The 13,000-nt window shown below is 32.2% G+C and overlaps 1 protein-coding gene and 1 long non-coding RNA gene across 2 annotated transcripts in view; one reads left to right on the top strand and one right to left on the bottom strand.

The window, feature by feature from the left end:
- Positions 1-13,000, bottom strand: part of kud (oligosaccharyltransferase subunit 5 kud) — an 81,964-nt gene that overhangs the window by 9,130 nt on the left and 59,834 nt on the right. Inside the window, exon 2 of the mRNA XM_080159991.1 lies at positions 1,236-1,309. Within this exon, the coding sequence (XP_080016117.1) occupies positions 1,236-1,309 (74 nt within the window). The remainder of the gene's footprint in view (positions 1-1,235; positions 1,310-13,000) is intronic.
- LOC145318598 (uncharacterized) lies at positions 10,559-12,705 on the top strand. Its single transcript, XR_013879386.1, has 2 exons — positions 10,559-11,067; positions 11,590-12,705. It is a non-coding gene; the product is annotated as an uncharacterized LOC145318598 (long non-coding RNA).

The raw sequence follows: 13,000 nt of genomic DNA, 5'->3' as shown, positions 1-13,000 counted from the left end.
ATATTTGCTTTTCTTGTCATGATTATGCGGCAACTCCTAGCGGGTGAAAATTGAACTTGAAATTTTCAAATCTAATTTTCTCAAAAAGCCCCCGTTGAAATATTTTGGTTTTACCTGGAATCATCATGGTTTTATGTCTATTTTCACCATACATAGGTCCCAGGGCTCGGCACTTACTTTTGTCTTGATTCAATTCTAGCCCACAGTGATTAGGACTATTCTAACATGCCTTAATCAACGAACAGAGGTAGGAAAGGTTTGTTTTTAAAACTGAAAATATCACGAAACCTTTCAGTACCTATTCTTGTGTTCCATTATGTCAATGGACATAAAATCTGTAAAAAAAATCTTCTAATTCAAATATGTATTAAAACATTAGGTAGTTTATATCCATAATAAGTTACTTCGCCCCTAGCATATATGGGAGGATTAGTAAGGTCAAAAATAGCCTAAAACCATATCAAGACTATAATAACGCTTTCCTGAAAAGTACTACCCATTTGGGCCAGCAATTTCTGAGATCTTAAGTTTCGGACAATAAAAACTTACTTCTTTGTATTATAGGATTAAAAAAGACTGCAACTTCATATATCTCGAAAAAGGCATAACCACTGTCAATATCTAGGTATTATTGATGTAAGGCGTTTTGGAATATTATTGTTATAGAGTAGCTTTACAATGCATAAAAATCACACAACCTCTCCACATAATCGTATTTCTTTTCAATATCTATGATACAAAGTTAAACACTGTTTGTCCGTCTGTAGCTTAAGATCTCAATAACCTATGAAAGCAATTTGTTTTCCTTTTAAGGATATATATCTATCCTAGTCCCACCAAGGTTTAAAGCTATAAGTATCTGTCTGACCCATAACAAAAACATTCTTTGCCATTGTTATATCTCATCCTTATGCATGATAACATGTTGTCAGGTCCAACAGCCAAGAATAACTACGGGGAGCCAAATCTCTTCTTTCCCGGGGTATTAGGTTGAGTAACACCAACTCTTTAAATTGCACGACCTTTGTCTGGAAGTCCCAACTGTGCATGGTAATGAGTTGCGCCTGCTTTAGGCCAAGGCATTCATCCAACTCTAACTTATAATAACGCGCACCTGTCATAGCAGCAGTAGGAAATATTTTAAGACTCGGTGTTAAGCCGAGAATGGAACCTAACGCCTCCCTGACGACGAGCGGATGTGCTACGGGTAGGTAGCAGGTAACTGAAAATGTTACCTCATAAACGAAGAACCATGCTGTAAAGAAGAGTCCAATACCCAGAAGCACCAGGCACATGTGAGGAAACACACCTGAAATAGTTGCAAAATAATAAATAGCCAAAAACTTGCTAAAAAGCAGTCTGAGCGCCATGGATGTTTTAAAGTTGATTATGCTACTTAGTGATGGGAATGTTGTCTAAAAGTTTTAGCCGTGTATTTTGATTAGGAGCCAAAAAACAACAATATTATAGGTATATGGTTTATGATGAAACATTAAAAAAATATTTACTTTCAAGATAAGTTTTTAAAAGCAAAGCTTTCCTATAATTAGGGTCGGTCCGTCCGGAACGGATAGCTTTTTTCTTTAATTTAGGCATGTTAAAATTGTCCTATCAATTTCCAAACTATGCATGGTGAATTATGTAGAAGTTAGGTACCATTTAGAAAGCGTAGCTACTCTATAATAGTTACCTGAATGTCTGCACGTCCATTTTTAACAAGCTAATTTTTAACTTTTTTAACAACAAGTTCTTATAAGATATATTTATCCGATTGATCTAATTTTTGGAATACTGAGCCCTGTATTTAAGCAGCTTTCAATAAATTTACTGACAATTTTGCATAGTCTTTTATACATTTTTATAATGATTATTCAGTTCTGACACTCTACAAGTGTTAATATTCGTTTGTCCAACCGCTTTAGAGATTCGCTTATAAGGATGTTGTCATCCTTGTTTCAACTTTAACTATTTTCTTTTAAATGTTTTCCATTGTGAAATCTTAAATGATTAGAAACTTAGGTCAAATTGTATGTACATGATAAAATATAACTCTCTAAATAATGAATCTATTCATCTTTATTGATTTATTTAGAAAGTATTGAGGGAGTGGAATATATGAAATCTACATATGTTATGGGCCTGCTTCAGGACGGGGGGGGGGGGGGGGCTAGGGGCCCTCTTCGTAATCTAGGCTGGAGCATGGATATAGGATAGGCATATTTTGGTTGATTTTTCTTTAAAACATATAATTCTTCTTGAATTATTAACTTCTTCGAAAAATTGTTTATCAATTTTCAAAATTAAAGAAAAAATTCTAAGAGGATAGCACCATTAGTACTTGTTTCTTTGCCCCTAGCCTCTATGTTAGAGTATGGTAAGTCAGAAAAATAGCCTAAAACCACCCAAAGACGTATATGAAGCTTCCATGAAAAGCACAACTTATTCGGACCAGCAGTTTCCGAGATCTTTAGCTTCCGACAAAAAAAAACTTTACTACTTTACGTTATTTTGGAGGATGGATAAAGAATAAGATTGGTTTTGATTATTTCTTTACATGAAATAGTGATGTTCATAATTTATTTTGTTTAAAAATAGAAACTATAGCATTTACTTGGCGTAATTATCCATCCCTCTTTCCCTGTGTCTAACCTATTTTCTAAACTTTTACGGTCCTTCTCGCGCGCTATTTGAGTTTGTATGAGGGGCCCCCTGCTCCCAATCTGGCTGACCCGTAAAAAAGGATGTGTGCATGTGTCTTTAAAAAGCACCCTCGTTCTATTTTTTCACCCGGCGAAATTTTTGGATGATAAACAACTCTCTTTAAATGTTTCATGGATATTTTTCTAGCGGATTGAAAAATAGGATGGTTTCACGTGGTTTTCAGTCTTTATCTTGGTAGCGAAACTACTCTAAAAATCCTTTAATTATGTCCGTTCAGATTTTCCTCAGACGATAAAGCCCCACAAAACAAAAGAATTATTAAATTAACCAATCAAGTTATAATTCCTGTATTTTTTACGATATTTGACAAAAAAAAGTTTATTGTTTGTATCTTTTCCACCAAGTCAAATGTTCTTTTAAAAAGTCTCTTTAAAAACAACGATAACAAGATCCATAAAAACGACTCACTGAAACGGTAGGATAAACGTACATTTACACTTGTATAGTGTCAGAACTAAATAATCAGATTGTAAATGTATAAGAGTTGAAGCAAAATTGTAAGTAAATTTGTTTTAAAATGCTTGATACAGAATAATGTTTATGGACATACTAACATTTTTAGGACTTGCTTATAGAGTTGCTTCGCTTATAATATTGTACTTTGTTGTCCCAGGAATCAGTATATCAAAATCAGATAAATCGGATAATTAGATCACATAAAAATTTGTCGTTAAAAAGTTTTAAATGGACGTACGGACATTCTGGTAATGATTATAGAGTTGCTATGGCTTCTCAATCGTACCCAACTACTACAGGAATCACCATGCAAAGTTTGGACTCGACAGGACAATTCTAACCTGTTCAAATTAACGAAAAGAGCTAACTGTCTGTAACGTACGGACGGACGGACGGACCTACCCTAATTATAGAAAAGCTTCGCTTTTAAAAAGTAGTAGAAAGTCTGTAAATCCCTGTACAACATATTCTTGCCCGTTTTTTATTTCTTGTGTGGCAAAACTAATAGAATACATCCAGTCGTCCTATGGGTTTTGATACATCTAATTACAAATGAATCTACTACATCATTTAAAATCCGTTTCTATCATTTAGTTTATAAGATAAGATCACTTTTTATTGATGCAAATTTTAAAATATCCAATGTATACCTAAGAAATAAGCAAATTATTAGTGAAGTCAACTTTATTTAACACAAAAACACGCTTCCCTCACTTTGACTGACACTGTAACTATGTACCGCTGTTTTTTTACATTGTTGTATTGAATTGGGATTTTTAAAAATCCTAATAGGTTTATATTTGATTAAACCCAATGATGGTTATCAATAAATAATGTAATTTTTAATCTTTACTTGAGGATATGAGTACCTTTCAAAGTTAATCTCATGTGATTTCTTCATTAAATATTCATAATTACCTAACCTATAAAAGGATTATCTTATATTGAAATGTAAAACGCAATTAAATATACATATATTAAATATTCAGAGTGACCACTCAAAATTTACAAATATATAGTACATATATAGTACATAAAAATTTTCATATAGTACCATATAGTACACAAAATTTTAACTAATATAGTACCATATAGTACCAAAATTTTAACTAATAAATGTAGTAATACCATATAGTACCAAATATCCTTATACTAAAGTAACAGGATGTTTGTCTGTTTGTTTCTCTGTGTGTTTGTAACGAAGGATCTCGCTAACCGCTGAACCGATCGGGTTCTCCTTAACAGGTAGCTTCCCATAGGTCCTGGGAAGGTTTATAACTATTTTCTTGGGGGTGGGACACCCCCAACCCCCCAAAAAAAATTTTGTACACCCCCAAAAAATATTTTTTACAAATTTTTCTTTTAAAATATAAAAAAAGAAATTGGGTTATAAAATTTGACTCCCCCATCCTCAAGTACCCCCTAGAGGCCTCTAGGGGCGTAGCCGCTAGTTAAAAAAATAGTACCTATATATCTCATTAAATAAAGTAGTAAGGGTGTTATGTCTAAAGCTTAAGATCTCATTATCTACTGAACCAATTGGGTTACAAATTTTAGGTCACTGAGGTCGTATGATGGTTTTAGGCTATTTAATTTTCAGAATTATGTCCTGGGATGTCCTAGATGCATATTAATGCAAATGTCTATACAAAATTATAAGTAAATTTGTTGCAAAACTGATAAATTTTTTTGTCAAAAAAGGAAAAAAACAGAATGTTTTAAATGGACGCACAGACTTTCTGGTATTGATTATAGAGTTGCTGTTCTTTCAATTTGATTACCTAACTGTTAAAGAAATCATCATGCAAAGTTTGAAATCTATAGGACAATTCTAACCTGTTTTAAATTAACGAAAAAAGCTAACTGTGACGGACGGACGGACTGACCCTAATTATAAAAAAATCTTTGCTTTTAAAAAGGTGATAGAGATGATGTGGGAGCATTAAACATTTTTTTTAAATTGGTGGAAGAATGAAACACTTTTTCAAAAAAGATCTACCTAAAAATGGACATTTTTGGCGTAATTACAGATGTCGCACATAATGGCATTAATTCAAATTTACAGTGAGGATCTAAACCTATACTTTTCACCGACTCAGAATTACCATTTTTTTTTATAATTCAATGGACGTGCTGTTCCAATTCCTTTTATGATAAAATGACCATTGATACCCCAAAAAAAATGTTCTGGTAGCTTTTCTCAGCAATGCCAATATGTCAGTTTTTATTTTCATAAAAAGGGGAAGAGTTCCCTCTGGAGAAGAAATTTTTTTCTTCTTTCAAATTATGACTTTATTTACCTTCCTGAAGAGATTAAGAATCAAAAAACGGTTTATAAAAATATTGACCATTAAATAGTTATCCTTAAATAACTGTCAAAATCACCTGAATTTGCTAAAATGTCCAAAATTGTCAGAATTTTGAGGATAGCCCTTGCTATGATCAAAATCTTTAAAAATCGTTTTTTTTTTAAATTCTTTAATCTACTCTTCAAAGCGAATTTAGGAAGTTATATAAAGCCATAGTTTTTTTTATGAAAATCGAAATTGACATATTGCTGAAAAAAAAACTACCAGAACACTTTTTTTGATGTCAATTGTCATAAAAGAAATGGGTTAAAATAATGCACCAAAATTTTATGCATTTTGAGTCGGTCTACTATACGTACACCTCCAAGGTCATACCCTAACCCAGCAGAGCATTCTTTCTTACCCAAACTTGGTCATCTAGCAATATACAGAAAAAGCACTAATTAAAAATTTAGCCTATGTATTTAACCGCTTCAGCACTCATAAAAATATGAAGAAAAAGAAGAGTTTTATATCTTATAAGAAATAATAAAAATCATTGAAGCAAAAATATGTATGATAAAGGTGATTTTAAGTCATTGCATATCTCAGAGCTGCAGTGATTCTAGAAACAAATTTAAAAAGCATTTTTGTAATATAAAATAAATACTAAATAATGATTTTTATATGAATGTGGATGAATTTTCATCTTGAGTAGATGAATTTTAATGTCAAAGAAAGAATAAATAATAATCATAATAAATATATAAAAAAAAACAGGTATAATAAGTACTATTTCTGCAAATTTTATTTTGTAAGTATAAAGTAATATTACAAACAATATTATCATACCTATTAATTTTTAAAATAATATTTAAAAAATTTTCATATAGTACCAAAATTTCAACTCATATAGTACATATAGTACCTAATTTGTCATATAGTACCATATAGTACCAAAACTTTGACTATATAGTACATATAGTACACAGTGGTCACCCTGAATATTACATATAACATACACACATGCATGTAATAGCTTAAAGGAGAAATTTAAATTAGATATTCTTAGCCTGGCATATTTAAAAGTCATTTTATTAGCAAAGATAATCTACAAGGTTTAAATATGTCCGTTGATTAGTAAGTATAGCAATTAACATACAATTGATAATACAACTTTTAATTTGGTTTCTAGCATGAAAAAATTTAAAGGTGCTTTCCCTAAAACTCCTAGTCGAGCATTATTCTAAAATTAATTGAAGATAAGAGGGGTAGTCTTTTTTCACTTGCTTAACCCCATGCGGGGGCCTCAATACTGCGGGGCCTATTCTTTCGGGGCTACTTAACCTAAACTGACCAAAGGTAACAAACAAACAAATTAAAATACTTCATCCCCCTTATTTTCAATTTATTTTAAAAACAAAGATGGGAATAAGTCGGTTGATTAAAAACGCCAATTAAATATTTTAAAACCTTACAAACTTTTTGGGCCATCTTTTATTTAACATTTGCACGAATTTGCTTCGACTTATTCCAATATTCCTGATGATTTTATATAAATTTAACCAAAAGCAAAGAACTTTCACTAGGGATCAATGACTTTATATCTTATGAAGTGATTCATGGTTGCAAGGGACAAGCAAATAGAATTAAAACTTAAAGGAAATACTATTGAAATAAGGGGTTGTTACTTAATTATTAAATACTAGAGGCTACGTCTTTAGAAGCCTCTAGGAGCACTTAAGTTAGGAGGGAGAAAAGTCGACCTCATCCTATTTCAAATTTGAATTATTAAAGAGTACAAATATTTTTTTTGGGGGGGGGGGAGGGGGTTGAAGACACCCTCCCCAATAAAAGTTTTAAACCTTCCCAGGTCCTATTAGAAGCTTCACTGTAAAGGAGAACAATATCGTTTAAGCGATTAGCGAGATCCTTCGGGACAGACAAAAAACGCATACTACTTTCTTTAATAGGAAGTCATGATTAAGACATTTGAAAGATAAATCAAATTATAAACAGGCAAAAAGATAATGAAAACAGGTATAAACTTAAAGTATGACGGAGATGACAGGATTGACTGTCTCATGTGATCCCACAAACGGCTTGACTGTTTGGGTTCTACATTTCAAAAAGGGGGTAAATATAACTAAAAATGTTCTGAAAAAAAACAAGTAAAAATCTAGGAACTTGTTTAAAGAAATAAAATGAAAAAATTAAAATTAATATCTATCTCTAACACCAGCCAAGTAAATTTCATGATTCCCAAGCCACGTTACATACAAAATGACACACCAAGTAGATCATAGAATAGATAATTGGTAGAATTTATAATTAGCTTTTATATCTCTAATATCAGTCAAGAAAACACATCTTATTGTATCTTGTTTAGCAGCCATAGACTGTTGGACGGATAGACGGACAGACAAAAAGAATAACCGAGATTGTAAAACTTTTCAAAAGCTCTAATTTTTGTCCATATACCTATCCCTGTGCTCCCTGTGAGTGTAGGAACTGATGGTCAGATTGAAGTACATGTCAATGACCAGAGAGAGGAGCACCACTTGAAGGTCAGAGCAGACAAAGATTCATAGTTCATTGTATAACACAGGGATATCACCATGGACGCCAAAATTAACATCCTTCCTGATTCTTGTGTAAAAAATTGTGACTTTTGTTGCTTATTAATATTAATAATGGAAGCTTAATCTTTATTAAATAAAGATACATTTTTTGAACATTGCTTTTCATTACTATGAGTATATCCGTCCGTCGGTTCGCAATGGAAAATGGGATAGGTTAATAAAAAATTTATTAGGAAATTCCAATATGTTTAAGATTGTAAAACTTCTGACTTATTAATTCATTATTATATTGGAAAAATAATTTTGTATTTTGTTATCATGCATTTAAATGTTGGAAAACCTAGGTATATTATATCAAACTTGACATATTTTAAACCTGTTTCTTAATATTGTCATCCTTGTTTGTTAGTGATTTTATGCTTTAAAATTGAATATTGCCCGTTCTATTATCTAAAATTTCTTCTTACTTAAAAATTTGAGCTCTTCTATTACAGAAGAAAAATCGGGAATAGTCACTTTCGTGGCAACGCCCTTTAAGGGGCGATTCGTCGTATTTTTAAAATGACTTTTGATAGGTTATTTTAGATTAGGTTAGGTTATATTGGGTTAGGTGATTGCCCCACAGGGTTAGGCAATTGGTCCCGCAGGGGCTAGAAATAGGAGAAAAGCTGTTATGAAAAAAAAACGAAGAATCGCCCCTTAAGGAGAGACTATACCCGAAAAATCAATTGGAATGCCAAATTAGAACTAAAGTTTTAAAGTAATTGTATTTTACATTGTTAAACTCGACGTCTCAAAGCTTTCTCCTATTGTAATTTAAGTTCTCAAAGCCAAAAAATGTTCATTTAACCATCTTTAAAAAGGACCAACTTTGAATCTTGAAAGTGTAAATAAATCTGAAGTCAGAGGGAAAACTTTCAGCAGAGAGAGTTCAATGACCCGGGAAAATTTTAAGGATTACGTTTGGTTTATGGCTTAGCAACTTAAAAAAGATAATTGTAAGTCATTTAAACCTAACAAAATGCTTTTGAGGATAGATAATTAGATAGTATTCAAATTTTTAAATATACTAAGCCTTTCCTTACTTTTTGATCTTTATATATAAAATTCAAAGATTATACATATATTTCCCAACCAAGAGGTCAATGCCTTTAACACTTTAAGCCCTTAAAAACACTTTCTTCAAGACTTAAACCACAGTCTTAAAAGCAAGGATACAATTTAAAGGTTTAACAAATTGATACACAGAAAAAAATATCATATCAAACTTAGTATTTTAAAAGTGACAATGCAATAGCGGGAAAAAAATCTTACCTTTGGATTCTTATGTTTAAAATTTACCATTCATAGAAAATTAATGGAAGTAAAGGATTGTAGATATATTCTAGTGCCATTGTCCTATTCCACACTAGTCCTACAAATTGTACGGCGGCCCATCATTGGCTGACTTGACTTCTAAGGACATCTGGGAGATATGTAATGTAAGCCTGTGTGTAGTAGGAAGGGCCTGAAATCTTAAGAGGTCTTTGACCCTAAGAAGGAAGGATGGGGAAGGATATGATTGCATATTATTAAGAATGCAGTAACTGCCCCCACCCCCCTTCGCTTCTTCTTAATATATTATTATACAATAAATAATTTCAGAGAAATTTGTTCCCAATAAGAACTAGTTCATAATATAACCAGGGGGGGCCAGGGGGGTGGGGAGAAAAGTGAGTTTTAAAAAAGTTTCAAATCCTAGCCGTCATATTTGAAGGGTTAAAAAACTTACAAGAGAGAAAATTAGGATACACACACACTGACACACACACACACACACTCATTCTCTCTCTCTCTTTAAATATGTCTTTCCATTATATGTGGAGCTCTCCAAGGAATGTATTAAGACACCTCCCTGTACCTCCCCTCCTACAGCCCAAAGTATACAAAGTGTGCCATCACAAACAAATTTATTAGAATCTCAAAATCAAAATAGTTAAGATCTAATCTAACTTTGGAACAATACAAAAATCAATAAACTTTAATCAGCAAATAATTAAATTAAATTAAAAAGTTGAACATCCAATTACCATAGGTAATTAAATTAATATTACCTATAGGTACTATAGCCAAATTGTCTAAATAATAAAAAAAAATATTGACCATTTTAAATACTTCAGTAAAAAGCCAAATACTAAAAGATGATTTTCAAATCGAGGTTTGTTTACTCAATTGTAAAATTTATTGTTTGGATATTTTAATTGCTTGGAACATGACGTTGAGAAAGATAATAAGGAATTATTATGGTTTTAGATATGTCAACATATTGTTATTGTATTTAGTAAACATCAATTTTGTCTGTAACATCAACAGGTGCTGCTGAGAATTATGCGGAAAAAATAGCACACCACCTTATACTATACTCTCTTACAACTAGGGTGAGGGGGCGGGGGGTGGGGCTAGAACAACCATTTAGGGGGGCTGGCGCACGCGAAAGGGAAGATATTTAAAGACCATTCAGGTTCATGAAGAGGGGGGCGGGGGTGAGGGGGCAATGAGCTAGGGAGAGGGGGCGGGGTGCCAAGGGATGATATAAGACATAAAGTTAGAATTAGATAGGCTGCAGTCAGCGCTCATATCTCTACAAGAGAGTATTAGGCCAACACTTACTACAATAGTAAGACATACAGGATAATCTAAACACACAACAAACACCCAAAAAAAACTAAAAATGGCTCAAAATCAGAACTCCACATCTTTCACCAGCAATGCCTGTGGCAGCATCTTTGATAACTCTACCTCAACTAGCCATCTGCCCACCGATGGCACGGGCAAAATTTAAACAGTTTATTTTCATCAAGTTCTCTGCCCCGGCTAGCCTCTACAAAAGTTGTCCTGATGTGCCGCGGAACAAGTCTCGGAAGTTCTGTTTGCCTGGAGATGACTGGAGGATGGCTGGCAGGGGCTGGCAACCACCCACCAAGTAGCACAATTATTTGCATGCAAGATAATGCAACACAGCTGTTATTTTTTTGACATAGGTAAGATTTTTATTTTTTAATTTTTAATTAGTGCAGCAACTAAGCAAATTAAGTTTGTCCGTCTGTATGTCTGTATATCTGTTTATTCATGTTTATCCAATGCTAATTTCCTGGCATTCCCCTTTATTTCTGTTGTTTATTTATGACTTTTACTATTTAAAAAAAAGGTTTACCATTTCTTTTAAAAAGAACTAATTTTTGACATCTGGCAAATATACAAATTTCAATTTCATGTCTGCTTTAAGTCTTTTTAATATATCTTTCTTCAATTACGTCATATACATATGTATAGTGAACAAAAATATATGTATGTACATCAATGTCCATTAGGTTCAACGAACTTGCAAAAAAAAAAAGAGTTGCTACCTCTAACTTGCAAATAGTATGATATAATAATTGCAACTAAAGATAAATTATGTTTCATAATACAAAAAAAATTGCAACTTGCCAACTTACAATTGTTATTTATTTTATTGCAAAAAAATAATTTTTATTTTGACTAATAAAATCTTTTCTTTTCAGTATGTAGAGCTTTTTCTTGGTGTACTGGAGTCCACTGGAGAAGTACATGTGTACAGCAGCAGATGTACCCCGTGTACAGCACAGAAATACGTCCTACATGCACCCGTACAAATTCAGTCTTCCAAGATATCTCTCTATCTCTTTCAGTTAGTTATTGTTATTTGTAATTAGCCATGATATTACAACCACACTGCCTATATATCATTATTATTACTCCACACAGAAAATTAGCTCAATTTATATTATTAATATCTATTTATTTTACACTTAATTTACCAAGACAAAAAAGAGAAATTTAGCACATTTTTTTTATATAAAATAGCCTTTCTATGCAAAATACCTATACCCTATTTAATTTTTGTTGTTGATATTTCAAGGAAATCATGTGTAATAATTTTTAATTTGATACAATGATTTGTTTAAATCACTTAACAAGTCAATTTATCAAATTTAACTATTACAAACATATTAATTTAAAATATCACAACCCTATGTTGGAGCTCAATTAAATATTAGCCAGTGCTTTATAAGGTTCTATCCTGAAAAGTAATATTTACTGTCAAGGAAAGTCCTCCTTAAATGAGCATTAAAATTTATCAAAATTGTTTCTTAGACCAATTTTTAAAGCCAAGACATTCCTTTATTTTAAATTTAGCTTTTAACTTTAATTTCAACGCCTATATAAAAATTAAAGTAACTTTTGTTTTAACAAAAAAAAAGCTTTCCAAAGATAAGAATAAAAGGAATTTAAAAGAGTGGGGCCCCTAAAGCCAATAGCAACAATTTTTATCTTCTAAGGGGTTAAACATTTTCAAAGTTGCTGATTTTAAAAATCAGCTGTTCGCCCCCTGCCCCCCTCCCCTCCTGTGACAGGAGGGGGCATCTTCCCTCGTAGTTCAACGACCCAGGGGTGAAAATTTTAAACTTTCTTTTTTTCTTTTAGAGTCCCCTCTTTACTTGGCACTAGGAGAAATTCTCTGAAAAAATGATCAACTTGTGTGTTTATCATTATCCTGTTTTTATGTTATGTATTTTTAATTTGTTACAGAGTTATATTTTATATATATACATTCATTTTATAGTCTAATAAATTTGTTACAAAACAGAAGAGTAAAATGTCATAGTTGTTTTATTATTATCATATTAGAAGAACTTATGATTGGTAGAATAGAATATATTTGCTTGCCCTCTGGTAGTAGAATTAGGGTTTGGTTACTATGCGCTTCCTTACTATCAAATAGTTGCCCCTTTACCATGAGTTCATTGCCTTATTTGAAACATAAGTAAGAGAGAGAGGAAGAGAGAGAGAGAGAGAGGAGAGAGATAGAAAGGAGAGAGACGCGAAAGAAAGATATTATCGTAGTTTAAAAGGATAGACTGAACCTCCGAAAAAGGGTTATTTTTTAACAAC

Source organism: Acartia tonsa, chromosome 5, assembly GCF_053477335.1.
Source record: "Acartia tonsa isolate MP-2025a chromosome 5, ASM5347733v1, whole genome shotgun sequence".
Taxonomy (NCBI): Eukaryota; Metazoa; Arthropoda; class Copepoda; order Calanoida; family Acartiidae; genus Acartia; species Acartia tonsa.
Note: the sequence above shows the minus strand (reverse complement) of the source record. Positions and strands in the feature narration are given on the sequence as shown.